Consider the following 27,511-nt stretch of genomic DNA (forward strand, 5'->3'; position numbering starts at 1 on the left):
TAGGTTTTGCATAGAAATCCGGATACATGGAACAGCCCATACCAACAGTCATTGCTCCTACAACAAAGCTGGACTGCCACACGCATGTGGATCAGGTGATGCGATATTTTACTATTTCCCCTGCTCTTCAATTTGTATAATCCATATGCAGCAACTACTGCAAAACCTGCCATTCCAATGAGGACAAATGGTGCCTCTTTAGCTTTACAAATCAGTTTGGATCCCTGGAATCCCTTACAAGTCATCCAGCTTCGCCCACGGATATTTTTAGGAATGGCAACGGTGACCAGAGATCAGAGGATTGTAGGAAGAGAGGGCGAATAGAGTAAGTTCGCTAGCTTTCAGATTCACATCTGTTCCTGAGGCTTCCTCCCTGCCCCCACCCTTCCTTCTTCAATCAGGCTAAGAGCTCCTGGAGAAATGGAACACCTGATTCAGTGAGGGTGACAAATAATTATGAGTATATTCGTGCCTGGGTCCTGGGTAGAATGGGGTGGGTGAGGTCAAGCCATCTTGGCTGGCTGGCCAAGCTCCGAACAGCAGGGGGCGCTGTAGGGGGAGTCCCGCCGGGTGCGCCGGGCGCTCTGGCACTAGGGTGCCGGTCGTCTCCTCCGCAGCTTCCGGCACGGCCTTCGAGCGCGGGACGCGGCAAAGTCATGGATCGCAACCCCTCGCCGCCGCCTCCGGGTCGCGACCAGGAGGAGGAGGAGGTAGCCGGTGGAGACTGCATAGGGAGCACGGTTTACAGCAAACACTGGCTCTTCGGCGTCCTCAGCGGACTCATCCAGGTGTGGAAACTCGCGCCACGCGTGGGCTCTTCCCACATCCCCCAGGCACCCGGGCTCCGCCTCTGGCGGCTCTTCCTGCCCCGGGAGCCGCCATCCCCACAAAGACCCCTCCCCAGGCGTGCGCTGCGGGACCTCGCTTGTTGCGTTTCGCCGGCCGCTGCGGACCCCAGAACTATCTGGGGCCCCTCGGGGTCTCTCGACACAAAGGGAAGTATAATGTTAGGGATGCTGGAATACTTGCGATTCTATTGTAGTTTCGCAAGTTCTCCAAAAATACACGATCGTGTAACTGCATTGCTCGGGTTTTGCTCCCCATCCCCACTGTCATTTCTGAAGCCCAGGTCCTTAGTTTATATATTTCATGGACTATAGTTGTAATATAACAAATGGTGATTTTAGGGTTATACAACTTTTATATAAAAAACGTGGCTTCTGACTAGGCGCGATGGGTCACGTCTGTAATCCCAACACTTTGGGAGGCCGAGGCGGAAGGATCGCTTGAGCCAGGAGTTCGAGACCAGCCTGGGCAACATAGAACTGGTTTCTACAAACTAAAAAAAAGCCGGTCGTGATGGTGCACACCTGTAGTCCCAGCTACTCAGGAGGCTGAGGCTGGAGGATCGTTTGAGCCTGGAGTTGGAGGCTGCAGTGAGCTGTGATCCAGCTACTGCACTCCAGGCTGGGGGACAGAGGGAGACCCTGTCTCAAAAAAACAAAAAACACAGCTTCATTACCCACTAGCTGCAGGTCACCTAACGGCTCAGAACCTCTATTTCTCTCTTAATTTCTATAAAATGGGATTATAATATTTATATTATTATATATAGGGTCATTGTGTAGGTTAAGTGAGATTATAATGGCCATAGAGTGCTTAGCATGGTGTTTGACTTATAGGAGGCTGTCAGTAAATGTGGGTTTTCTTCTCCCCATGTTTCCCTCATTGGTTCCTCTGCTTCTCTTCTCTATCCTCTCCAGTTAATTTTCTACACAGCTGCCAGAATAATCTTTAAAGACAGCGCTATTCATGACACTGCTTAGTTCCCTTTGCATAGGAGAAAAATGCATATTTCTTGAAGCTTGGGATCCAGGGCTGTTTATACGTTTTCCAGCCTCATCTTCTCGTGATACACTATGTTCCATCAACAGCGAACTGTTCACCATCCCCAAACATGCTAGGCCCTCTCTCAACTCTGAACTCTTGTACTTTCCTCTGAATACTCACTTCTCTCCTTCTTCACATGACAAACTACTATTCTTCCTTTAAAATTTAGCTTAAATATCAACACCTAAGAGAAAGTTCCCCATCTTCTCCCAGGAATAGGTCATTGGTCCATCATTTTTGCTACCACAACTTTTTGTCCACAATTCATTTGAATCACTTTGCCTTTTTTTTTTCTTTTTTTTTTTTTTTTGAGACGGAGTCTTGCTCTGTCGCCCAGGCTGGAGTGCAGTGGCCGGATCTCAGCTCACTGCAATCTCCGCCTCCCGGGTTCACGCCATTCTCCTGCCTCAGCCTCCCCAGTAGCTGGGACTACAGGCGCCCGCCACCTCGCCTGGCTAGTTTTTTGTATTTTTTTTTAGTAGAGACGGGGTTTCACCGTGTTAGCCAGGATGGTCTCGATTTCCTGACCTCGTGATCTGCCCGTCTCGGCCTCCCAAAGTGCTGGGATTACAGGCTTGAGCCACCACGCCCTGCCCACTTTGCCTTTTCTAATATGACTATCCCTTTACATGTCTTTCCCCACTAGATCCTAAAAGTTAAAAAAAAAAAATCTTAAAAGTAAGGGATTATATCTAACTCGTCTTTGTATATCTACCCCAGTGCCTAGCAACAGTATTTACTTTGTGAATGTTGAAAGAATAGATCTACCCAAGGCACTAAGTTTTTAAAAGAAGATTTTTGCAAGAGAAGATACTTTTCTGGTAGCTTCTTTGTGTCTTCTAAACAATTATGGGTTATTATTAAAGTAAGTCCTCACTTAACATCAGTAGGTTCTTGGAAATTGTGACTTGAAGCAAAATTACTGATAATGAAACCAATTTTACATAGCTAATTGATATAAACAAGAGTTAAGTTCCTGTGGCATATTTCTGGACAGAAGAACATCACCAAACTTCTAAATGAGGACCCAAAACACGTCTAGTATTAAATATTGAAATAAATGTGAGCTATAAATACATTTAAGAAAGGTTAATAAAAACAAGAACTATTTACCTAATTTTGGTGAGTTAGTGAGTGATGGTGGTTGTAGTGATTATCACTACAACTTTTATTCTTTGATTATGTTAAATCAAGGAATAAATGTTTACAAAGCAAAAATGACCACCTCTTACTACCGTACAGTCCAAAAACAAAAAAATAAGGCAGGCTTACTGAGCACATTCCTACCACATAATTATTGTCATACATCTCCATGATTATTGTCTTCTTTACAGATTTTTGTTTTATAATAATTTGTATTCATCCATTTCCCAACCCAATTGCTCTGGTTCAGAGTTGAGGGTGGCTGGACCCTAAACCAGCAGCTCAAGGTGCAAGGCAGAAACCAGCCCTGGACAGGATGCCATCCCATCACAGGTACACACACACCCACACTCACTCAGATCGGGACCATTTAGACACACCAGTTATGCTAATGTGCAAATTTGGGGGATGTGGGAGGAAACTGAAGTATCTGGAACAGACTCATGCACACATGGGAAGAACATGCAAACTCCACACAGACGGTGGCCCTGGCCAGGAATCAAATATTTTTTTTCTCATCAACGTTACAAGGAAATGTTATTCGATCACCTGCTGTATTTGGGTGCCTGGTTAGTATTGTAGACAACTTTTATTCATGTTTTCTTTCTTTGTGTTTCTGAAGATTGTTAGCCCTGAAAACACCAAATCTAACTCAGATGATGAGGAGCAGCAGACGGAGCTTGATGAAGAAATGGAGAATGAAATTTGCAGAGTATGGGATATGTCAATGGATGAGGTATGAGGCTGGAAACAAAACTCTGAAAAGACTGTTGGGTGAGGAGATGGTGGATGGATGTTTTAAAAACGGTTCAGTCCTTCACTCTGGGGAAAGGCTTTATCTCCTGTCTGTAATCACACTCATATATGATACAGGGAATGAGATCCTATGAGATATAGTGCTAAACTTCTGTCTTTGAGGCTGGAGGATCTGAGCTCTCAATAGATTCGGACTAAATACATAGCTCTTATGAATGTATTCCTACACACATGGAGGCCAGGAAAGTTCTGATACTTACCTACCTAAAGAGAACTCTGGCCATATATTTGAGAGCAGGTTAGGAGTTAGAAGACCACTAATATACCATGATAGTATTAGAAGGAAAGGACAATAAATAATATGTCTATAGCTGCAATATTAATCATTGTTTTAATATCTGTATTTTATTCTATAGCTCAAAAGCATTTTCATGTATAGTATTCTATTTGATCTTCACAATAACCCTGTGATGTAGGTAGTACTCTTATTTTACAGTTAAGAAAATAGAGGCCAAAAGAGATTAAATGGCCTATGTGATCTCTCTTGTTTTATTGCCTGGACTTTTGCGGTAGCTTCCTGATTAAAATCCTTGTTTTAGTCTCTTTCACCTCCCTTCTGTCCTCTACATTGCCACCCCTGTTACCTTTTTTCCCAGAAATACGGACTTAATTGTACTCATTTTCTTAAAAATTGTCAATGGCTATTCATTGTTTCAGTCATTTTATTTAAAACTTTATTGAGGTATAATTAACACAAAAAAAACTGCCTATTGTTTTGAAGTATCATTGCCACTGATAATTTTTTTTTTGGAGATGGAGTCTCTATCACCCAGGCGGGAGTGCAGTGGTGCGATCTCAGCTCACTGCAACCTCCGCCTCCAGGGCTCAAGTGATTCTCCTGCCATGGCCTCCGGAGTAGCTGGGAGTACAGGCATGCACCAATCCCGGCGAATTTTTGTATTTTTGGTAGAGACAGGGTTTCACCCTGTTGGCAAGGCTAGTCTCGAACTGCTGACCTCAAATGATCCACCCGCCTTGGCCTCCCAAAGTGCTGGGATTATAGGTGTGCGTCACCACACCCAGCCAATAAACTTTGACAATGTGTACGCAGATGAAACTGTCACTGTAATCGGGATAGAGAGCATATCCATCACCCCTAAAATTTCTTTATGGTCCTTGGTCCTCTCTTCCTCTTGCCTCTCCCTTCCGCCATCCTCTCCAGGCAACCGCTGATCTGCTTTTTGTCACTACAGATTAGTGTGTATTCTAGAGTTTTATATAAATGTGCTCATATTCTTTTTTTGGTCTGGCTCTTTTATGCGGCGTAATTTTGAGAATCATCCATGTTGTGTATATCAATGGCTTATTTTTTTTTATTGCTGAATCGTGTTCCATTATATGTATATACCACAATTTATTTTTTACCTGTTGATGAATGTTGGAGTTGTTTAAGGTTTATTACAGATAAAGCTGTTGTGAACTTTTGTATACAAGTGTGTATGGACATATACTTTTCTTTTCCTTGGATGAATACCTAGAGTGGTGTATTAGTCCATTCTCACGCTGCTATAGGGAAATACCTGAGATTGGGTAATTTATAAAGGAAAGAGGTTTAATTGACTCTCAGTTCAGCATGGCTGGGGAGGCCTCAGGAAACTTACAATCATGGCAGAAGGGGAAGGGGAAGCAGGCACCTTCTTCACATGGTGGCAGGAAGGAGAAGTGTGAGCAGGGGAAATGCCAGATGCTTATAAAACTATCAGATCTCATGAGACTCACTTATTATCATGAGAACAGCATGGGGGAAACCGCCCCCATGATTCACTTACCTCCACCTAGTCTTGCCCTTGATACATGCGGACAATGGGGATTGCAAATCAAGGTGAGATTTAGCAGGGAATACAGAGCCAAACCATATCAAGTGGCCTGACTGGATCATATGGTAAGTGTATGCTTAACTTTTTAAGAAACTTTCAAATTGTTTTCCTAAACAGTTTTTACCGTTTTACATAACCACAAGCAGTGTGTGAGACATAATTCCAGGTCCAGCTTCTCCTCATCCTCATCAACACTTAGTATGGTCAGTCTTCTTAATTTTAGCCATGCTAATAAGTGTGTAGTGATAGCTCATTGTGATTATAATTTGGACTTCCTTAATTCCTAATGATGAGTATCTTTTCATGTGTTTATTTGTACTCCGTGTATCTTTTTTGGTGACGTACCTGTTTGAATCTTCTGCCTGTTTTTTAATTATGTTGTTTTCTTACATTTTCTTCTAAAAGTTTTATAATTTTAGGTTTTACATAGAAGTCTGTGATCCATTTTGAGTTGATTTTTGTATAGTGCATAGTGCAAGGATGGGTTGAAGTTTATTTTTTTTGCCTATGGATATTCAATTGTTCTAGTTCATTTGTTGAAAAGATGATCCTTTCTCCACTAATTGCTTTTGCATCTTTGTCAAAAATCTGTTGTCCACATACTTTATACTTTGAAATCTTTCTTTTTAAAGATAGACATCTAGCACTGTAAAATTTTCCCTAAATATTTATGCTTTACCAATATTCCACAAATTCTGATGTGCTGTGTTTACAATTTTTTTTGAGACAGAGTCGTGCTGTGTACTTTTTGTAGAGATGGGGTTTTGCCATGTTGGCCAGGCTGGTCTTGAACTCCTGGCCTCAAGTGATCTGCCTGCCCCGGCCTCCCAAAGTACTGGGATTACAGGCATGAGCTACCATGCCCACAGAAGTTCAGAATACTTTCTAATATTCTTTACTTGTTCTTTGGTTCATACATAAGATTCAAATATTTGGGAATGTTTCAGTTATCTTTCTGTTGCTATGGTCGTTGAACACTGAATCCTTTTAAATGTGTTGAGACTTGTTTTATAGCCCAGAATATGGTCTGTCCTTACCAATCTATCTTTGTCTTTACTTTGTCTTTACTATCACTTAAAAGACATGTTCACTTAAAAGACATGTTCACTTAAAAGACATGTTCACTTAGAAAGCATGTGTGTTCTGCTGTTGCTGGGTCGAGTATCTTATTACCAATGTCAGATCAGGTTGGTTGAGAGTATTGTTCAGATCTACTTTTCTACAATTATTGATAAATTATGGTTACATTTTTTAAAAAAGAAATAAAACCTGTGTTTTAAATGAACTCTTAGGGTGAAAATCTCAGTTTTAAAATTGAGAAAACAGTGCTGCTGTTTGAAGGAGGTTATTGGTGCGGGGCAAAGTCATGTTCTTTGGCCTCCTTTTGCTCCCTTACAAGAGGTGCCCTTGAGGCACCACTCAGAACTAAGCTCTCCACTGACCGTTGAAGTCCCTGGTGCAAAGTCTCGTGAGTTTATATCTCAGCCTTGTCTCTTATTGCTCTGTAACCACGAATTCAGTGTGTGAGGACCAGAGACCTCCAGATAGATACTTCCTGCACTTTCACTTGTCCATGGGTACTATTCATGCCTCTCTGTTTAGAATGGCTTCCAGCTGGCAAAATCCGTCTCACTGTTTATGGCCCAGCTTCAGTGTCACCTCTTCTGTGATGCCACCCCAGACACTCCAGTCAGAATTAACCTCTCTTATTTCAGTGTTCCCATAGAATTGCTTCACTCTTTTACATGTGTCCTCTGATGGATTTAAATTCTTTCTCATCAAAGCACAATGTCACCCCTTCTGAAATACCTTCTTTAATGTCATGTCTAAAGTAGCCCCCTTTATCTGGGTTTCTAGCACATACCATCTTATTTTCTTTGTAGCATTTAGAAATTGTGTAGTTCAATTGTTTATATATTTATTGTTTGTTCATTTCTTTAGAAAGAAAATTCCTTGGGACTGAGTCCTTATTTAGCTTGTTCACCGATGTGTTCCCAGAACCTAAAACAGTTAGGTTTTTCTATTAGGTTTTTCAGAAAATATCTGGGGAGTAGTGAATGAATAGATGAATACCTGAGAGGTAGCATGTTGTGGTGGTTAAGAACATAGTCTCGCCGGGCGCAGTGGCTCAAGCCTGTAATCCCAGCACTTTGGGAGGCCGAGACAGGTGGATGACGAGGTCAGGAGATAGAGACCATCCTGGCTAACCCGGTGAAACCCCTTCTCTACTAAAAACACAAAAAACTAGCCGGGCGAGGTGGCGGGCGCCTGTAGTCCCAGCTACTGGGGAGGCTGAGGCAGGAGAATGGTGTAAACCCGAGAGGCGGAGCTTGCAGTGAGCTGCGATCCGGCCACTGCGCTCCAGCCTGGGTGAAAAGCGAGACTCCGTCTCAAAAAAAAAAAAAAAAAAAAAACAAAACAACAACAAAAAAACATAGTCTCGCTGGGTACTTGCCTATATTCCCAGTTATTTGGAAGGCTGAGGCAGGAGGATCACTTGAGCCCAGTAGTTGGAGGCTGCAGTGAGTTATAATGCCTGTGAATCTGTGAATAGCCACTGCTGCAGTATGGACAGGAAAGCAAGACCCCCATCTCTTTTAAAAAGCAAGACCATAGGCTCAAGTCAGACTCATGTGGGTTCAAATCCTAGCTTTGCTCTACTGAGACTGTATAATCTTGGGCAGGTTGCTGAACTTTTTAAACTTCAGTTTGCTTATGAGTGTAATGGGACTAATAATGTTAACTAGTTGATAGAGTTGTTTTGAGAATTAAATGAGATAGCATGCAAGCCACTTCACTGTGCCTGGCATTTAATACTTTTTCAATGAAGTTAATTTTATTACTGTTGGTATTGATATTGTTAGGCCACCCTTGTGCTACTCCAGGAATTACCATTAAATGTAAAAATTTCTGCCTGTGACAAAGAATTGCCCACAGGACAGACAGCTTGATCACTTACAGTGAAGAGAATCTGCTGTTAGGACTTTCAGTTTAGAGTGTATCTTTGAAAATATCATTTTCTCTGGCCATGGTCTTTTAGTAAGTAGAGTGTGTCTCTCCCAGTCAATTGTCTGGCAGGTTACTGGTTTCAGTTGCTGTGGAGAATAATTGCCTCTCTCTTTGAGGTGTTCCAGGGCCCTTTAATGCATGCAGCTTATATTTTAAGTTAAAGCTTCTCAAATATACACCTCAAATTTAGTGAAAATCTGAAGCAATAGACAGCCAGAAACTTAATTTTATTTATATATTTTATATTGCAGATCCCCAAACAAACTGACTTAGCTTTTATGTCTTACATTCCTAGGTGAGATTTGGGCCATTTGGGGCCACATGTCCACTCACATGTCACCTGTATGTTATACCCCTTTAGGCACTGTGGCAGACTCTCTAGGAAGAAGTTATGAGGCTACCACAGTTACATTGTCATCAGAATTTTTGTTCTGTTGATGATTTTGAAAACACAAGTTCTGGTTTTGGACAGGACCCTATAGCAGTTCTTGACTTCTTTCCCCTACTGTGTTTTAAGCTCTTGGAGGACAAGAAGGAATTTTGTTTTTGTTTGTGACAAAGTCTCACTCTGTTGCACAGGCTGGAGTGCAATGGCGATATCTCAGCTTACTGCAACCTGTGCCTCACGGGTTCAAGCAATCCTTCCACCTCAGCCTCCTGAGTAGCTGGGACTACAGATGGTATACCACCATGCCCCCCTAATTTTTGTATTTTCTGTAGAGATGGTGTTTCACTATGTTTGCTTAGGCTGGTCTCGAACTCCTGGGCTCAAGTGATCTGCCTGCCCTGGCCTCCCAAAGTATTAGGATTACAGGCATGAGCCACCTCTCCCAGCCAAGTTTTACTCTTTTATTCTCACTGTGTTGCCCAGGCTGGAGTACAGTGGCAAAGTCATGGCTCACTGCAACCTCGACCCCCCCAGGCTCAAGTGATCCTCCCACCTCAGCCTCCCAAGTAGCTGGGACTGCAGGCATGTGCCACCACACCTGGCTAATTTTTGTATTTTTGTGGATATGGGTTTTCACCATGTTTGCCCAAGCTGGTCTCAAACTCCTGGGCTCAAGTGATCCACCAACCTCAGCTTTCTAACCAGCCTCCCAAAGTGTTAGGATTACAGGTGTGAGCCACTGTGCCCAGCGTGTTGCTTTTTTCCCTTGTCCCCCACTTCTAGCTTAATACTTGATAGGTAATCACCAAATGTGTTTGAATGTGTTTAATGAGAATTCCTAGTGGGCAGAAACATTATTAAGGTAAATAGATTCGGGGCAGAAAAGAGTGGGATAATCCTCCGGAGTATTGTAGGTAGTTTAGATTTGTTTACAAAATTGTTCCATTGTCTGGGACCAGTTATCATAAAGACTCTCTAGTATCACTTTTGTCTGTTGACACAGTTCCTAAGCCTGTTTTTTTTTTTTTTCCTTGTGTCTAAAATTCTAATTTTATTTTATTTTTTAATGTTTTTTGGAGACAGAGTCTTGCTCTGTCGCCCAGGCTGGAGTGCAGTGGCGCAATCTCACCTCACTGCAACCTCCACCTCCCGGGTTCAAGCGATTCACCTGCCTCAGCCTCCTGAGTAGCTGGGACTACAGGTGCTCGCTGCCACACCCAGCTAGTTTTTTTGTATTTTTAGTAGAGACGGAGTTTCACCGTGTTGCCCAGGCTGGTCGTGAACTCCTGAGCTCAGGCACTCTGCCAGCCTTGGCCTCCCAAAGTGCTAGGATTGCAGGTGTGAGCCACTGCGCCTGGCCTAAAATTCTCATTTTAATATAGAATTTTATGGTTGCCTAAGCTTTGGGGTTTAGGGGAAGAATATTCAGTATCCACGCCAATAATCATTTTTCTTTTCAGGATGTGGCTTTATTTCTCCAAGAATTTAATGCTCCTGATATATTCATGGGAGTACTGGCCAAGTCCAAGTGTCCTCGATTAAGAGTAAGTATGTGCATTTCTAAAGCCTTCTTCTTTGAAGCAATAAGAACAGATAGTGCTGGATGGTCATTTATTTTTCTCACTTTGATTTTCTTACTGACTGTAAATCAACAAATCAGCCTGTAGATGTTAATTGAACATTGCCAGGTCCTAGGTAATTTGCTATTTAAATTTTTTTTATTTTATTTTTGAGACAGGGTCTCACTATGTCTCCAAGGCTTAGAGTACAGTGGCATGAGCACAGCTCACTGCAGTCTTGACTTCCTGGGCTCAAGGGACCCTCCCACCTCAGCCTCCCAAGTAACTGGGACTACAGGTGTAAGCCACCACACCCAGCTAATTTTCATTTTTATTTTGTGAAGACAGGGGTCTCCTTATGTTGCTCAGGGTGGTCTTGAACTCCTGGCCTCAAGTGATCCTCCCACCTTGGCCTCCCAAAGTGCTGGGATTATAAGCATGAGCTACATGCCTGTAATAATTTAAAATATTAAATTATTAATAATTTAATAATTTAAAATTATTAGAATCATAGAATTATAGATTCAGGCTGGACCAGGGAAATTAGCACTTTCATTTAACAGCTGTGGAGACGAGTTAGGCATAACCACTGTTATGCTGCTAGTATGTATCAGAGCAAGGAGCAGAACCCGGGCCTCCCATGTTTCAGTGGATTGCTCTTTTTTACTGACAAAATCCACCATTGTTTGAAAACTATTCTAAACTCAGCCTGCTGCTCAAGACTTCTACTCTCTGAACCTAACTCATCTTTCCAGCATAAAATCTGGATAACCAGGTAACCCTTCTGATTTAGCCAGGCCTTTCTACTCCCTGTCTCACGCTGTCTCCGTGCCTCCCTTTGGGTGCCTTCTGTCCCCTCTTAGTATTTGCATCTGTTATTCACAGTGGTACTTTTCCTTCCACACCTTCCCAAGTAAGTAAGTAAGCTTTCAGTGGTCATTGCTGTTAGTAAACTGCCAAGAACAATAGATAAAGACTAAAGGAGAGGACTTTATATACTGTACAGTGTACTGTGCTTTATTGCCAATTAAATTGCCATGTGCTGTGCATACACGGATTAGTAAATATCTGTTCAATAATTATAATTATGAAAAACTGCTGTTTACTGAATACCTGGTCTTACTACCAAGAGGTATACTTTTAAAGAACTAGATCTTGGGTGAAGATACGTGTTCAGGTCACACAACTAGGAAAGAATGGAGCTGAGATTTCAGCCTAGGCCTGACTCCAGTATAACCACTGTACTGTATTTCCTCTCTTTCAGATTATAAAATGGAGAATTCCATAGTGTGTTGTTACAAATTGAATGTTGAATTAAAATTCTTATTTAAGTAGAATGTTCTGTCTGAATTAGGGCCTGATTAACCATTTTTTCCTTGGTTCCTTATATTAATGTAAGATTTAACAATTATGCTATTTTTGTACTGAGTTTTTCTGTCTTAAATATATTTACTCACTACTAGTGTATAAAGAATAAGCTTATGTCAGGAATGGCACCTTTTAGGATTTAGTCATATTGTTGTATATATCCGCTGGCCACTGTCTGCTGCCACAGTGATTCTCAGCCTTGGCTGCATGTTAGAATCACCTGGGACATGGGCTGTCAAACTTAAGCATGTCCCCGCATCACTAATTGCCAAGCCCCCCTCCAGAGTTTCTAGTCCAGTAGGTCCAGGATTCCTAATATGTTCCCAGGTGACGCTGGTGCTCTGGAGCATTGCCAGACTCTGAGAAGCTTTGCCGTGGGGAACTTTTGAAAATCTTGAGTCAGGCCATACCCTAGATGAGTTAAAGCAGAATCTCCAAGTGTGAGACTTTGGCCAGCTTTTAAAGTTCCCCAGGTGATTCCAGTGAGCAGCCAAGACAGAAAAACTTGATCTTTGATTGGAAGTTCAGTTATTCCCTCTTTAGTTTATAAGGGAAATGTATGTGGTTTTTTCTTGCCCCTACTCACTCTTAATCTTTTCCCAATATTTGACCACCCACATTTTTTTGAAACTCCATTTCTGTAGCTCCTGTGTCATCTCACTGTCGTCTCTGACCTCTTGAGTCACTCCTCTCTCACCTTTCATTGGCTTTTTTCTTTCTTCCTTTTTTATACTGTCCCGAATATGGACTTTTTGTAAGGTGTAGGCCTGATCCTTTGCTCTCATTATATTCATTTTCCTAGTGAACTTATGTGTTTTCTTTACACCTTTAAGTTGCAACTCGCCTGTAGGAGCAAAGCCTTGACTTCCCTTCTGATAACTGATGTCACATCTCCAACTTTCTTCAGGCATTCTCTGCTTGCATGCTGTACAGTTGTCCCTTGGTATACACGGGGGATGGTTGCAAGACATTCCCCCATACTGAAATCCGCACATACTCAATTCTGCAGTCAGCTCTGTGGAACCTGTGTGTATGAAAAGTCAGCTCTGCATATTACGCAGGTTTTGCATCTTGAGGACACTGTATTTTCATTCCAAGTTTGGTTAGAAAAAAATCCACCTCTAAGTGGACCCACACATTGAAACCTGTGTTGTTCAAGGGTCAGCTGTGCTCTCTAACCCTGAATTGTGTATGTCCTCAGTGATTTATGGTCACGCTTATCTGATCATAAAAGTCACCTGGTATATGCTGGGTAAACAATAGCTTTCCAGGCTGTACCCTGAAAATTATAATTCAGTAGATCTGAGATGAGATTTGGAAATCTGTATTTTTAACAAGCTCCCTGAGTGATTGTTACGTTCCAGCAAGCTTGGAAACACCGTACCATCTGAACTCATTGTAGCCTTTTATGCACTTTCTTTTTTAGTTTTCCTGTCAATGGGACCAATATCACTGACTGGGAAAATGAGGCAACTTGAAAGCTAGGAGTCAAGTTCAGCTGCTTTCTCCCTCATCCTCACATTGGATTATTTTGCTTTCACCTTGAGAGTCTTCCTCAGCTTCATCCTTTTCCATGCCTGAGGGCCCTCCTCCTCTTGCGTCTTGATAACTGAGGTGCAGTTTGGAATAGTGGTTAAATGCTTAAGCTCTGGAGCTCTGCCATGTTCTAGTTGGAGATCTCAAGATCTTAGGCAAGTAGCTTAACTTCTCTGTGCCTTAGTTTCCTCATCTGAAAAAATGGGGATACTATTAGTACCTTTCACCCAAGTTATTATATGAAATTATACACGGAAAATGCTTAGAGTAATGCCTGGCCATAATGAGTGGTAATAAATGTTATTACATATTAATTAACTATTACTGAGATAGATTCTTAAATTCTTTTCAACTTCTTTTCCCTATGCACTAGTCTCCCCTTATCCTTGGGAGATACATTCCAAGGCCCCTAGTGCCTAAAACCAAGGATAGAACTGAACCCTATTTATAATATGCACAAATTTCCTTTTCCTTCTTCACAATTTCATGGATAGATTTGTTCTTAGAGATCCTAAGCAACCTCAGCATACATTTTTGTATGTTTTTCTTATGAAGTCAAGAACTTTCACCTTTTCATGTAAAGAAAGCACTTAATGGTGGCTCCTTGACATATCCAAATGGCCAGCATCGCTACTCTTGTGCTTTGGGGCCATTATTAAGTAAAATAAGGGTGACATGAACACAAGCCCTGTGAGATACCATGATGGTCGATCTGATAGCCAAATGGCTACTAAGTAACTAATGGGCAGGCAGCGTATACAGTGTGGATATGTTGAACAAAAGAATGAGTTACATCCCAGGTGAGACGGTGCAAGATTTCATCATGCTACTCAGAAAGGCATGCAATTTAAAACATGAATTGTTTATTTCTGGACCTTCCCATTTAGTACTTTTATACCAAGGTTGACCATGGGTAACTGATACCGTGGATAAAGAGGGGCTACACTAATTCATTATGCATTTTGCCACCAGAATAATCTTTCTAAGATACTGTTTCAGTATGTTGTCTCCCCTCCTTGAGCATCTTCATGATTCCAAATAACTTCCCAGATTAAATCTAATTCTTCAGCACGGCATTCAGAGCCCTTAATCTCAGTCCTTTATACCTGCGGTATTTACCTCATGCTGTTCACCCACTTTGTGCCACAACCGGAGTACTTTATTGTCTACCGTCTTCGCCACGTACATGATTCCCTTCCTGCCTTTGCTGATACTGTCCCCTTATTTGAATGTCTGTCTTTTTGTTTGCGTATCTCAATACTATCAATCATTTAACACTCGTTTTATCGATAGGAGTTCTTCTTCCATAGCTCCTGCCTTTGCCCTTTCTTGTTCTTATGTCTTTCATCCCTTCTCAAATACTGTAAGCTTGTCAAAGTTAGGGTACAGGCAGTATATGTATTTCTTTATCCTGCCTCCCCTCTGCCTTACCCCAAAAGTTGGCTCAGTGAAAGTTTTTGTTCAAGTTGATATTTTTGTTTATGTCTTTCATCTCAGAGCCATTGTGACTTGTAAAATTTGATTTGGCAGGAAATCTGTGTGGGAATTTTAGGTAATATGGCCTGTTTCCAGGAGATATGTGTGTCCATCAGCAGTGATAAAAATCTTGGGTAAGTCTTACTATATAATCATGTTTTTAAACATATTCTTTTATATCCTTAAGGAAATTCGTCTTAGGAAAAGTAGCAAATCTGAAAGACAGTCTTTTCTTTGTCTTGATGAATACTCTCTAGGAACTTCATTGTGTGTTGATGGTAGCTAGGGGCTTCTTCAGGAGGTACTGAAATAATTCAGGATTTAAACCTGTTTTCTTCAGTAGCAAAGGAACCTGAATTGTCAGCTGGTGGCAGTAAGCCAGATAGGGGAAGAACCAGTGGGACAAAACTTGGAGATGGGGCAGCCAACTGGAATCCAAAACATTTTAGGTGCAGGGAATCCAGTGACTCAGCTGGAGTCTGCAGAAACTAGATTTGTTGAATAATGTCATCCTGAGAGCTCTGACTTAGAGGATAAGACTTGCCAACAAACTAGAAGATAAAGAGTTGCCTCTGTGATGAAAAGACTCAGATTTCTGCTTCGAGGCTACTTTTCTTCTCCATGTGTAAAGTTCTGGGCAGAAGGTTTTTTAACGGAGGAAACCCAAGTTTGGTTACTGTGTTCTGAGAACACCCTGAAATTATATGCTAAATTTTGTGGGTGTATTAGTTTTCTAGGCAAAGGGTTCATGGCTGTTAATCAGAATCTCAAAAAAATTTGTACCCAAATAGGTTAAGAAAACTGTTCTAGGCAGTTTTTGTCAGAGCTGGGGCCGTGAGGGTTTTATCACAGGATTCAAGTACCTGGGTTTCTCAGAAAGAGATAACTCCTAGTTGTGGAGGGACTTTAAGATCCTAGTTCAGAGTATTTATTCCTCAGTAATTTACAGTCATCCATGGAGCAAATGACTTAGGATTATGTTTGGTCTCTATAATGTTCTCTATCAAAACTCCAGGAATGAGAAATGTTAACAAATGTTATAAATTCAAGTAAATGCTTATCTTAATATTAGTATGGTGCAAGTTATTTTGCTGATGGGATATAAATTTGTTGAACCACTTTAGAATAGTTGGGCGTTATCTGGTCACGTTGGAACATATGCATGTGCTGTGACCAGCTCATAGTGGGCATATATGGTAAGAGAAACTGTGCACATGTGCATCAGGATAACTCTTACAAATATTATAGGAGGATTACTTGAAATAGCCCCAAATTGGAATCAACGCAAATGGCCATCAGCAGTAGTCTGGAAAAATAAATTGTGTTATTTTCACACAATGGAGTACTCTGCAACAATCTGTCAAAGAATAACAGCTAAAGAAACAACATGGGTGGATCTTACATGTATAGTTTCCAGCAAATAAATGAAGACTCAAAAGAATAAGTATAATATAATTTATTTCATATGTTGTCTCCCCTCCTTGACCATCTTCATGAATCCGAATAACCTCCCAGATTATGTCTATTTATTCAGCATGTCCTCTTAATCCTTTTACCTGCAGTATAAAGCAACACCAAAATATATAAAATAATAAAACTATAGAGCAAAGTAAAGAAATAATTGCTGGAAAAATCAGAATGGTCATCATTTCTAGGTGGGAAAGAGAATTGTGATTTGGAATGGACACATGGTGACTACTGAGATGCAGCTCTGTTCTGTTTCTTGGAAACACGAGTGTTTGCTTTATAATTATTAACTATAGATTTGTATCTTTTGGGCTTTTCTGAATACATGCTGTATTTCACAATAAAGATGTTAAAAAACTTAAATGAAAACTCGGATATTTTAAATGCAAGAAGTGAGGCATATCGGTTAACTTCTTTGTTTTTGTAGGCAGGTATTATTGCACTGTTTGTATGATTCAGACCCACCTACTCTGCTGGAAACAAGCAGGTATGCTTTTCCTTTTATGAATTCTATAAGGTTACTCATAAGAGTAGCTAAGAAAAAAAGCTAATTTTTTATTTTCAAATTTCCTTTACTGTTTTATTTTTTTTTGAAAAGTAGAAATTCAACCCACGTTTACCATGTAGGTTGTTGCTTACTTGCCTTTCCCAGGCAGAAGTGGCCAGTGTTTGGGTTGAAAGGATCCGGGAACATTCAGCGATTTATGATAGCATTTGCTTCATTATGTCAAGTTCAACAAATGGTAAGTCATCATGTAGTCTAGAAAAAAAAAAGTTTTAAATTTTATTTAATTTTTAGGAAACCATGTAACTATTTCTAGAAGTCACCTTTTTGAAAAAAGCCTTGGGTGCAAGGTAATAAAGTTTGTTAGTTTGAGACAGAATCTTGCTCTGTCACCCAGGTTGGAGTGCAGTAGTGTGATCATAGCCCACTACAGCCTCAAACTCCTAGGCTCAAGGTATCCTTCTGTTAATCTCCCCAATAGCTGGGACTATCGTTGTGCACCGCCATGCTCAGCTCATTTTAAAATTTTTTGTAGAGATGGAGTCTCACTTTCTTGCCCAGGCTGGTTTCGAACTCATGTGTTCAAGCAGTCATCTAGCCTTGGCCTCCCAAAAGTGTTGGGATTACAGGTGTAAGCCACCATGCCCAGCTTTTTGTTTGTTTTTTGGAGAAAGTTTTTTGATTGAAGATATAAAATTTCTTAAATTCCTGGGACACTGATGAATTCCTCATTTAAAAATGAGGAAAAATACGCAAATTTAAACATGTGAGATAAGTAAATCACCCTTTAGAATAAGTACTGCTTTGGCAAGGTTTGGTTTTGTTAGAATAGCTGTAGGAATTTTGCTTAACCCTATTGCTTTTAGCAATTTGTTTTTATTTCAATATTTGTTTTATTCTCTGCAGTTGACTTGCTGGTGAAGGTGGGGGAGGTTGTAGACAAGCTCTTTGATTTGGATGAGAAACTAATGTTGGAATGGGTCAGAAATGGGGCTACTCAGCCTCTGGACCAACCCCAGGAAGAGTCTGAAGAGCAGCCAGTGTTTCGGCTCGTGCCCTGTATACTCGAAGCTGCCAAACAAGTACGGTAGGTGAGCTCTTTCGTGCAAAGTGCTCTGGGAAAATGCAATTGATAGAAGTATTCTCAGATATAAAAGTCTTCTTAGATTCCTTACAACAGAATAAAGTACACAGTCACTCCTTGTTACGTTAATTCACTACTAATATTTGTGATGCAACCTGTATGCTTTTTATAAGAATGATAGTGGTTACAAACTTCCTGTTACATTATCATTTAGCTATAGGCTGTTATTCAACATTAACTGTGGTTTCTGTCTTATCATATTTTATGTAATTTAAACCAAAGAGAAAACATTTTCTTGTGCTTTTACGTTGAACATTTAACAACTTCTTAATTAACGTTGCACATCTTTTTTTTTTTGCTCCTTGTGTTTATATGCCAGTCTTCAATAAGTGACTGATTTTGGGACTCTGATGTCTTGTCAAGAGTGATTACTAAGCCTTATAGGTCATTAAAACTGTTTATTGCTAATCACTAGAAAATTAATTTTTAAATTGATCTGCTTAGTGATTTGCTTAGTGCATTCTTAGTGCTGAGTAAGCCACATCAAAACCTATTAATTTTGTGTCCTTTATCCAAGTGAGGATTAAATTCATCATCTTTCCCTAAACCTGCTTCATCAGTATTCTCAATCTCAGTAAATGATGTAATCACTGTCCTGTTTGGATAATATAGAAGAAATGGAGAAACCATTACAGAATCTTTCCTGCCCCAGTATTTTCCCATTGTAGTCAACTCCCAACCCTTATTCCTGACTTTTTCTGGGATTCCATCCATGCCAGTCAAGCCATTATTGTCTCTCATCTGGAGAACTGCCACATTCTTTTACTTGAATTCGCTGCCTCTATGCTTGCTTTTCCCAAGCCTAGACTTTAAAGCTGTTTTTGCAAAGTACGTACTCGTCTCACTCTCATGCTTCAGTCTTTTCAGTTACCTTCCTTAGGATAAGGTCCAGAAAAAAACAAAAACAAACACAAACACAGCTTGGGTACTGTGTACATCACCGGGGTGATGGGACCATCCATATTCCCAAACCTCAGCACCGTGCATGTAACAACCCCCAACATGTACCTTCTGAATCCAAAATATAAATAAATAAAATAGGGGAAAAAAGAATGAAATAAATGAAAAATTCTCAGAAAAATAAAGTGCAGCTTATAGGCCCAGTAGTACTATCCTTATTCCTTGTACTCTGCGTTTCAGTCATGTGAAGTTTGCTTCACTTCTTCAACTGAACCAGCTCTCTTGTCTCCAGGCCTTTGCACAGTATGTTTCCTCCACCTCACATACTTCTTTGCCCCTTCATGTTTCTGTGTAAACATCATTTTTCTTAAGGTACCTCCCCTGACCCTGCAAACTGAGTCTCCTTGCTATATAGTGGCTCCTAGCCCTATAGTGTTACATTCATACCACGTTATTGTAATTACCCCGCTAGCAATCTTCTTTCCTTTTAAAGTATAAACTTTATGAAGGTAGGGATAACATCTTATACATCTGTTTTCTCAACTCCTAACATAGTGCCTGAAATTTAATTTGTAAGTACTTAAATAAACATTTGCCAAACCATTGTTTTAATTGTTCACTGTCTTTTCACTTGCTTGGTTGAAGAACTAAGATTTTGAGTTTCCAAACTATTTAGATTTTTGAGAATCCAAATGGTTGATCATAAGAATTAGACTTACATGCTTTTAGTATTCTCAGCTAGGGGGCTAGGATAATCCTGAGACGTTTTCAGAACATCATTTTTGTTGATGCATGGTGCAGTGGACCTTACGTTCATACTATAAAAATCGCAGTCATTTTTTGTTCTGATTATTCAAGCAAACCAAAATGATAAAGTATCAACTAGCAGGTTTCTGCATTGTTGCTTTTATGAGATAGAGCCAAAAAGATTTTTTTACTTCTTGTCCTGTGTGTGTTGATTATTTTATATAATGTTTATTTTTTGCTGTTTCCCCTATTAGAATATAAAAGCTCTAACGAGCACAGAGCCTTCGTTCCTTTCCTTGTTTTATCCTCAGCACCTTGAACAGTGGCTGGCAGAGTAATAGATATTTATTGAATGGATGAATGATTGGAATCCCCTGGACAGTAACGTTGATTCAGTGCTTTTACTTTTCCTGTTTAGTTCTGAAAATCCAGAATGGCTTGATGTTTACATGCATATTTTACAACTGCTTACTACAGTGGATGATGGAATTCAAGCAATTGGTAAGATGGTTTATCGGAAGCGCTACAGTTACTCATTTAATTGTTTGCTGATTTTAAAGTACTGCTTTATTTGTTGTCTTTATTAAGTACATTGTCCTGACACTGGAAAAGACATTTGGAATTTACTTTTTGACCTGGTCTGTCATGAATTCTGCCAGTCTGATGATCCACCCATCATTCTTCAAGAACAGAAAACAGTGCTAGCCTCTGTTTTTTCAGTGTTGTCTGCCATTTATGCCTCACAGACTGAGCAAGAGTATCTAAAGATAGAAAAAGGCAAGTACAATTTCCTAGGCTCATATTGTTTTTCATTTCATTGATTTCTCCCTTTTAAAAAACGCTTTCATTTCCCTAGTTATAAAAATATGCTAAACTTCAAAAATTTATTTTATTATTGTATTTATTTACTTATTTTACTTTTTATTTTTATTTTTTGGAAACAGAGTCTTGCTCTGCTGCCCAGGCTGGAGTGCGGTGGTACGATCTTGGCTCACTGAAACCTTTGCCTCCTGGATTCAAGTGATTCTCGTGCCTCAACCTCCCAAGTAGCTGGGATTACAGGCACACACCACTGTGCCCAGCTAATTTTTGTATTGTTTCAGTAGAGACAGCGTTTCACCATGTTGGCCAGGCTGGGCTGGAACTCCTGAGCTCAGGTGATCCACCCGCCTCAGCCTCCCAGAGTGCTGGGATTACAGGTGTGAGCCACCCCGCCTGGCCTATTTACTTATTTTAAAGACAGAGTCTTATTTTGTCGCCCAGGCTATAGTGCCATGGCAGGATCATAGCTCACTGCAACCTTGAATTCCTGGGCTCAGGTGATTGTCTCACCTCAGCCTTCTGAGTAGCTGGTACTACAGCCACATGACACCACACCTGGCTAGTTTTTAAATTTTTTATAGAGACAGGGTCTCACAATCTTGCCCAGGCTTGTCACAAACTCCTGGGCTCAAATGAGCCTCCTGCCTTGCCTTCCAGAGTGCTGGGATTACAGGCATGAGCCTCAGCACCCTGCCTAAAAATTGATAAAAAATATCAAGGAAACATGATGTCTGTAATCTTATCATCCAACACATGCACATATATTTAATTCTGCTTTTTAGCCGACATTTCATTTAGAAATATAAAATGAATATTTTCCCATGTAAACACATAGTCTTTCACAGAATGATTTTTATGACCACAATTAAATTCATGATTCATTTAGAATTTATTCTGGTGTCACATGTGAAGTGTGACTTTAATTCTTTTTTCCCCCTTTAATAACTTTGGTACTAGTGGTATCAATTTTTTTTCCAGAGGGCTACCCAGTTATCTCAACATCATTTAGTGAGTAATCCAGCTTACCCACACTGATTTGAAATTTCATCATTATTTTTTAAATTCCCCTATATATTCTATTCAGTTCCATTACTATGTTCATATATTAGTAGCCATAGTGTTTTTAAATATTAAGGTTTTATGTTTTAATACTTAATAAGGCGAATTCCTCTTCATTCTAAGTTTTCAGAATGTTTTTAACTATTCTTATCACTAACTTTAAGTTCCAAAAACAAAAACTTTCTGATATTTTTATTGACATCGTGTTAACTTTATAGAATATCTAAGAATATGTTATGCCCTTTCATTTGTTCAGGTCTTTTGTGTGTCCCTCAGTAATGGTTTCTTCATATAGATCTTGGATATTTCTTACTAGTTTCATTCCTAGATATTTTATCTTTTGGGTTTACTATTGTCTATGACATATTTTCTTCCACTGATTATTGTTGTTGGAATATATGAAGGCTATTGATTTCTGTATATTAACTTTGCATCCTGTAACCTTACCAGATTCTTACTATTTTTAGTAGTCATTCCAGTAATAATCTTTGGGCTTTATGTGATAGTGCTTTGGCTTAAATTAGATATATTTTATCACTTGTCTATCTCTGGTTTATTCTTATCTTTCTGGGTTGCCTAGAATCTCTGGTGTAAAATAATAGTGATGGTAGAAAACATCCTTACCTTCTTCCTGATTTTATTAGAAATAATCCTAGAGTTCCACTGTTAAGCATTATTGGGTATAAGATACATGTTTTACAACCAGGTGCGGTGTCTCACACCTATAATCCCAGCACTTTGGGTGGCTGAGGTGGGCAGATTACCTGAGGTCAGGAGTTCAAAGTCAGCCTGGCCAACATGGTGAAACCCTGTCTCTGCTAAAAATACAAAAATTAGCCAGGTTTGGTGGCATGCGCCTGTAATCTCAGCTACTCGGAAGGCTGAAGCAGGAGATTTGCTTGAACCTGGGAGGCGGAGGCTGCAGTGAGTCAAAATGACGCCTTTGCACTCCAGCCTGGGCAACAGAACAAGACTCTGCACCCCCTTGCCCCCCTAAAAATAAGATATATATCTTACCATTTAAGGAAATATTAATCTGTTTCTATTTTATTAAGACTTTTTAATTAAAAAAGAATATTGAACATTTTAAAGATCTTCATTTATGAATATGTTACCTCATTGAGAAGGTGGCATTGAGTACAGTCCTTAGGGAGAGAATGGAGGAGTCATGTGCATACTTGGGGAGAAGAACATTCCAGACAGAGGGAATAGAAAGTGTAAAAGCCCTCAACCAGAAGTATGCCTGGTATATTTGAGGGGGAACAGTGAGATCCCATGTGGCTGGGGTGGATTTAGCAAAGTAGCACATGGAGCCAAAGAGGTAGAGTATGGAGGGCCTAATTTTGCCTTTTCCTCTAAATGAGGTAGGGAATCATGGTGAGTTTTAAGCAGAAGTTGAATACACATGAGCTGACTTTAATAGGCTGCTGTTTTGATGAGAAATGTAGGAATCATTGGTACAAAAGGGAGATGAGTTAGGAGGCTTTTAGAGATTCTTGATAATTAACTCATAGCAAGAAATGTTATAATTTGGACCAAGATGTTAACAGTGGTAGTGGTAGAAAACTCTCGTGAGCTAATTTTTGTATACTTTTTGTAAAGACACGGTTTCGCCATGTTGCTCAGGCTGGTCTCGAACTCCTGGGCTCAAGCTACCCGCCCATCTTGGCCTCTCAAAGTGCTGAGATTGCAAGCGTGAGCTACCACCCCTGGCCTCCTAGGCTCATTTGATTGCTGAGTCTTCATTGCTTTAGTTCTCAACTCAATGTCACCTTGTCAGAGAGCTTGCCCTGCTAGACTGCTATATTCCTCTTTTATTTCCTTCATAGAACCTAACCAAAACCTAAAATAGTCTATTATATTTACTTATTTGAAAGTATAAAAATGTAAGCCTCTTACAGGCTGACATCTTGCTGATTTACCACTGTATCTGTAGTACCCAAAATAATAATGTCTAGTACTAATTCAATACATATGAATGAAAAACCAAACTTAACTGGCCAATTCAATGTTTCTTGATTTGTTTATACAGTAGATCTTCCTCTAATTGACAGCCTCATTCGGGTCTTACAAAATATGGAACAGTGTCAGAAAAAACCAGAGAACTCGACAGAGTCTAACACAGGAGAAACTAAAAAGACTGATTTAACCCAAGATGATTTCCACTTGAAAATCTTAAAGGATATTTTATGTGAATTTCTTTCTAATATTTTTCAGGCATTAACAAAGGTAGGAAAGAAGTATTGATGATGTCATGAACAAAAGAAAGTGTGGGTTGCTTAACTCTCCAACTTTATTACTGTTTTTTTAATATGAAAGTAATATATATTTTGGGAAAATAAAGTAAAATCTTAATATCACCATGAGTTTATAATCTTAAAAACCGCTAGCTGATGTGGTTTGGTATATTTATGTATGACAAACATATGCATATGTTTGCATGCATGTATTTTTATAAATGCATTTTTCCTATACTTTAACCCAGCATATGCAATTTTTATAGACTACTGTTTTCCCTTAACACTATATTATAAGCATTTTTCTTGATTCTAGATGAAAGACTTTTTACTGAGAGCCAGTTTAAACCTAATTTACCAAATAATCAGTTTTCAAAATTTACTGCAAACTTCTCTTAAGGAATATTCTCCCTGAATATGTTCAGTGGTTATTAACATTCCTCCTTTGACCATATTTTTTTCTATCCATATATTTGGAAAGAAATATATGAAGAATATGTTATGAATATGTTGTATCATGAATATAAAATGCTACAAATATAGCTGTGAAGAATATATTTATTCATACCCACTGAATTTTTTAAAGAGTATTCCTTAAGAAGTTTCTCTTGGCCAGGCGCCCATAATCCCAGCACTTGGGAGGCTGAGGCAGGTGGATCACTTGAGCCCAGGAGTTTGAGACCAGTTTGGGCAACATGGCAAAACCTCATCTCTACAAAAAATACAAAAATTAGCTGGGTATGGTGGTACATGCCTGTGATCCCAGCTACTTGGGAGGCAGGGATGGAAGGATTGCACTCCAACCTGAGTGACAAAGTGAGACCCTATCTCAAAAAACAAAATGAAACAAAAGGTTTCTCTTATTCTGGTGATTTTTTTTTTATTAGTTGTCTTGCTTCCCTTTTCCCTATTTGTATTTTCCAGATTTGGGGTGATTACCTCAGCAGGTTTTACAGAATTTAAATTACTGGATTCAACATTATAAATGTGAAGATGGCTAAGGCATAATGGCCATATTTTGTCAAAATACTATTTACATGTGAAATGTTGGTTTTTACTTGACCCTTATTATTGGGTATTATAATTTTTATGTCAAAGTTCAGGTAATAAATTATGTCTTATTTTGATTTGCATTTTTAAATTAATGAGATTGAAATATTTGGATGTCGTATATTTTGTTTCCTACTTTTTTATAATTTATCCATTTTGATTATAAATTTATCCATTTATAATTTATCCATTTGATTTAATTGGATAATTTTTAATTATTGGATAATTAAATAATTATTAATTGGATAATTAATTGGATAATAATTTTTAATTATCCAATTAAAAATTTATCCTTTTTTATAATTTATCCATTTGTATGAATTTCTTGGGTAATAATGCATCTTTTCCATATTTATCACATGTATTTTTTCCCATTCTTTGCTGTTGCTTTTGTTTTTTGGAGCACCTACTTTTAAGTAGTAGGAACATCAAAGAAAGGTGAGCTGAGGATACACTAGGGCCATGTCATGCAAATTTTTATATGCCATGTTTAGGGGATTTGGACTTAATCTTGAAGAAACTGAGGAGCTACTAAAGATTTTTTTTCTTTTAAGCACCAAGTGATACGATCAGTTTAGAAAGATTACTCCAAAAGCAATAGAGAGGAAGGAGTAGAGAGAGTTGAGGCTGGAGGGCAGGAGATCAACTAACAGGCTCTTGCGGTTGGTAATCTTCAAGAATAATCTGAAAAAGGATGGCAGCCTAAACAATGGAAGTTTGAATGGAGAGGAGGGATGGGATAAGAGAGATTTGGTAGAATAGAATTGAGCACTTGCCGGGAGGGGTCAGCAGGAGAGGGGAGGGAAAAGTCTTCACTGTGTTCCAAGTTTGTAGTCTGTGTAGCAGGGTGGATGGTGGTGTCCTTCACTAAAATAAAGACGACAGTGGAGAACACGTTTGGGTTACATAAGCCTCCTCGATGTCGGTGGGTTCAGTTGGGACATTTGAAATGCCTATGAAGTCAGGAGGGAATTGAATATCCTAATTTGTTTTTATTCACTAGTTAAAGCTTGAAAAAATTTCCCTTTTTTGACATTAAATGTTGTTGTTTTAGGAGACGGTGGCTCAGGGAGTAAAGGAAGGCCAGTTGAGCAAACAGAAGTGTTCCTCTGCATTTCAAAACCTTCTTCCTTTCTATAGCCCTGTGGTGAGTATGGGTAAATGTATAGGCAGCCAAGTTTTGTAGGACTACTAAATGTTTTCAAGTAAGCACTTGATTTCGAGGTCATTGTCAAAAATTATAGTATATACAATTTATATGACTTAATGCCTTTGTCAGATAGATGACTGCTGGAAACAGAAAACCAAATACCATATGTTCTCACTTAGAAGTGGGAGCTAAAACCATTGGATACCATGGACATAAAAATGGGAAAAGTAGACACTGGGGACTACAGGAGGAGGGGGAAAAAGAGAGGGAGGGCAAGGGCTGAAAAACTACCTATTGGGTACTAAGCTCACTGCCTGGGTGACAGGTTCATCTGTGCCTCAAACTTCAGCATCATGTGATATACCTTTGTACCAAACCTGCACATAGAAACATTTAGATCCCCCTGAGTCTACAGTAAAGGTTGGGGGAAAAAAGGATGACTACTGGAAAATTTGTACTACTATTGGGAGTAACAATTCTAAGAGGAAAAATTCAGCTCTGAATCTATAGTACTCCTTTCTGTTATGAAGTAGGTAGCATCCGTATTAAACCAAAATCAGATTCTTGGGAATAGGCAGTAGGTTTTTATGGTTCTTCAAATGACATCACATTTCCTACCATTAGAATCAGATTTCACAATAAGAACTTTTTCGGGAAAATGAAGGACAGAATGTGGGAACAGACTGTAAAGAGGAGGCAGGGGGAGAAGTACTAGCTTAAGGGTAAAACGGAATGGGAAAGAATAGTCATTTCCTTGAGAATGATTTAGAAGACTGCTTAGGAAGTACTGTTACTGTCATCTGGAGATCTGCCAGCATTTCTTTTCCATTGGACCATTTAGAAACCGCAGGTAGAGCAATCAGTACCTTAAACCACGTTTTTCTCTTCTGTGTTTGATTTTGTTTGTTTGACTCATAGGTGGAAGATTTTATTAAAATCCTACATGAAGTTGATAAGGTGCTTGCTGATGACTTGGAAAAAAGCTTCCCAAGTTTGAAGGTTCAGACTTAAAACCTGAATTGGAATTACTTCTGCATAAGAAATAAACTTTATTTTTCTCACTGACAGTTGAAATTGACTTATTGGAAATATTAGCTAAAGCCCTATTAGACCGTAATTGTCTGGTGTTACGTTTTTCTGTCCTAGACTTGTCTCACTTTTTTTGACTTTGGAATCTGGAGTTTCACCCCTGTCACCCCTCTTTTTATATTATGTGATATTTATCATTCTCAGTTGAGGAAAACAAAAATGTAAGCTTATCATTGAGGTTCTTTTTAGGATATGTGAGAGATCAGTGTCGATTTTCTTCCTAGCTGTTAATTTGGTTTTTGTTTTGTTTTGTTTTGTTTTGTTTTTTGAGATGGAGTCTCACTCTGTTGCTCAGGCTAGAGTGCAGTGGTGTGATCTCGACTCACTGCAAGCTCCACC

The 27,511-nt window shown here is 39.5% G+C and overlaps 1 protein-coding gene across 2 annotated transcripts; it reads left to right on the plus strand.

Annotated features, from left to right (window-relative positions):
- Nucleotides 1-612: 612 nt before the first annotated feature.
- Nucleotides 613-27,150, plus strand: SAAL1 (serum amyloid A like 1). Of its 2 annotated transcripts, none has more exons than XM_050755406.1 (12): nucleotides 613-788; nucleotides 3,656-3,769; nucleotides 10,524-10,607; nucleotides 15,057-15,136; nucleotides 16,897-16,956; nucleotides 17,097-17,212; nucleotides 17,881-18,061; nucleotides 20,184-20,266; nucleotides 20,354-20,542; nucleotides 23,679-23,875; nucleotides 25,988-26,080; nucleotides 27,002-27,150. In XM_050755406.1, the coding sequence occupies exons 1-12, from the start codon at nucleotides 657-659 to the stop codon at nucleotides 27,092-27,094; spliced, it is 1,422 nt and encodes a 473-aa protein (XP_050611363.1). In that variant the 5' UTR covers nucleotides 613-656; the 3' UTR covers nucleotides 27,095-27,150. The 2 variants fall into 2 exon arrangements, with proteins under 2 accessions (XP_050611363.1, XP_050611364.1); XM_050755407.1 differs by having other exon boundaries at nucleotides 619-788; nucleotides 23,682-23,875.
- The last annotated feature ends 361 nt before the right edge of the window (nucleotides 27,151-27,511 follow it).

Source organism: Macaca thibetana, chromosome 14, assembly GCF_024542745.1.
Source record: "Macaca thibetana thibetana isolate TM-01 chromosome 14, ASM2454274v1, whole genome shotgun sequence".
Taxonomy (NCBI): domain Eukaryota; kingdom Metazoa; phylum Chordata; class Mammalia; order Primates; family Cercopithecidae; genus Macaca; species Macaca thibetana.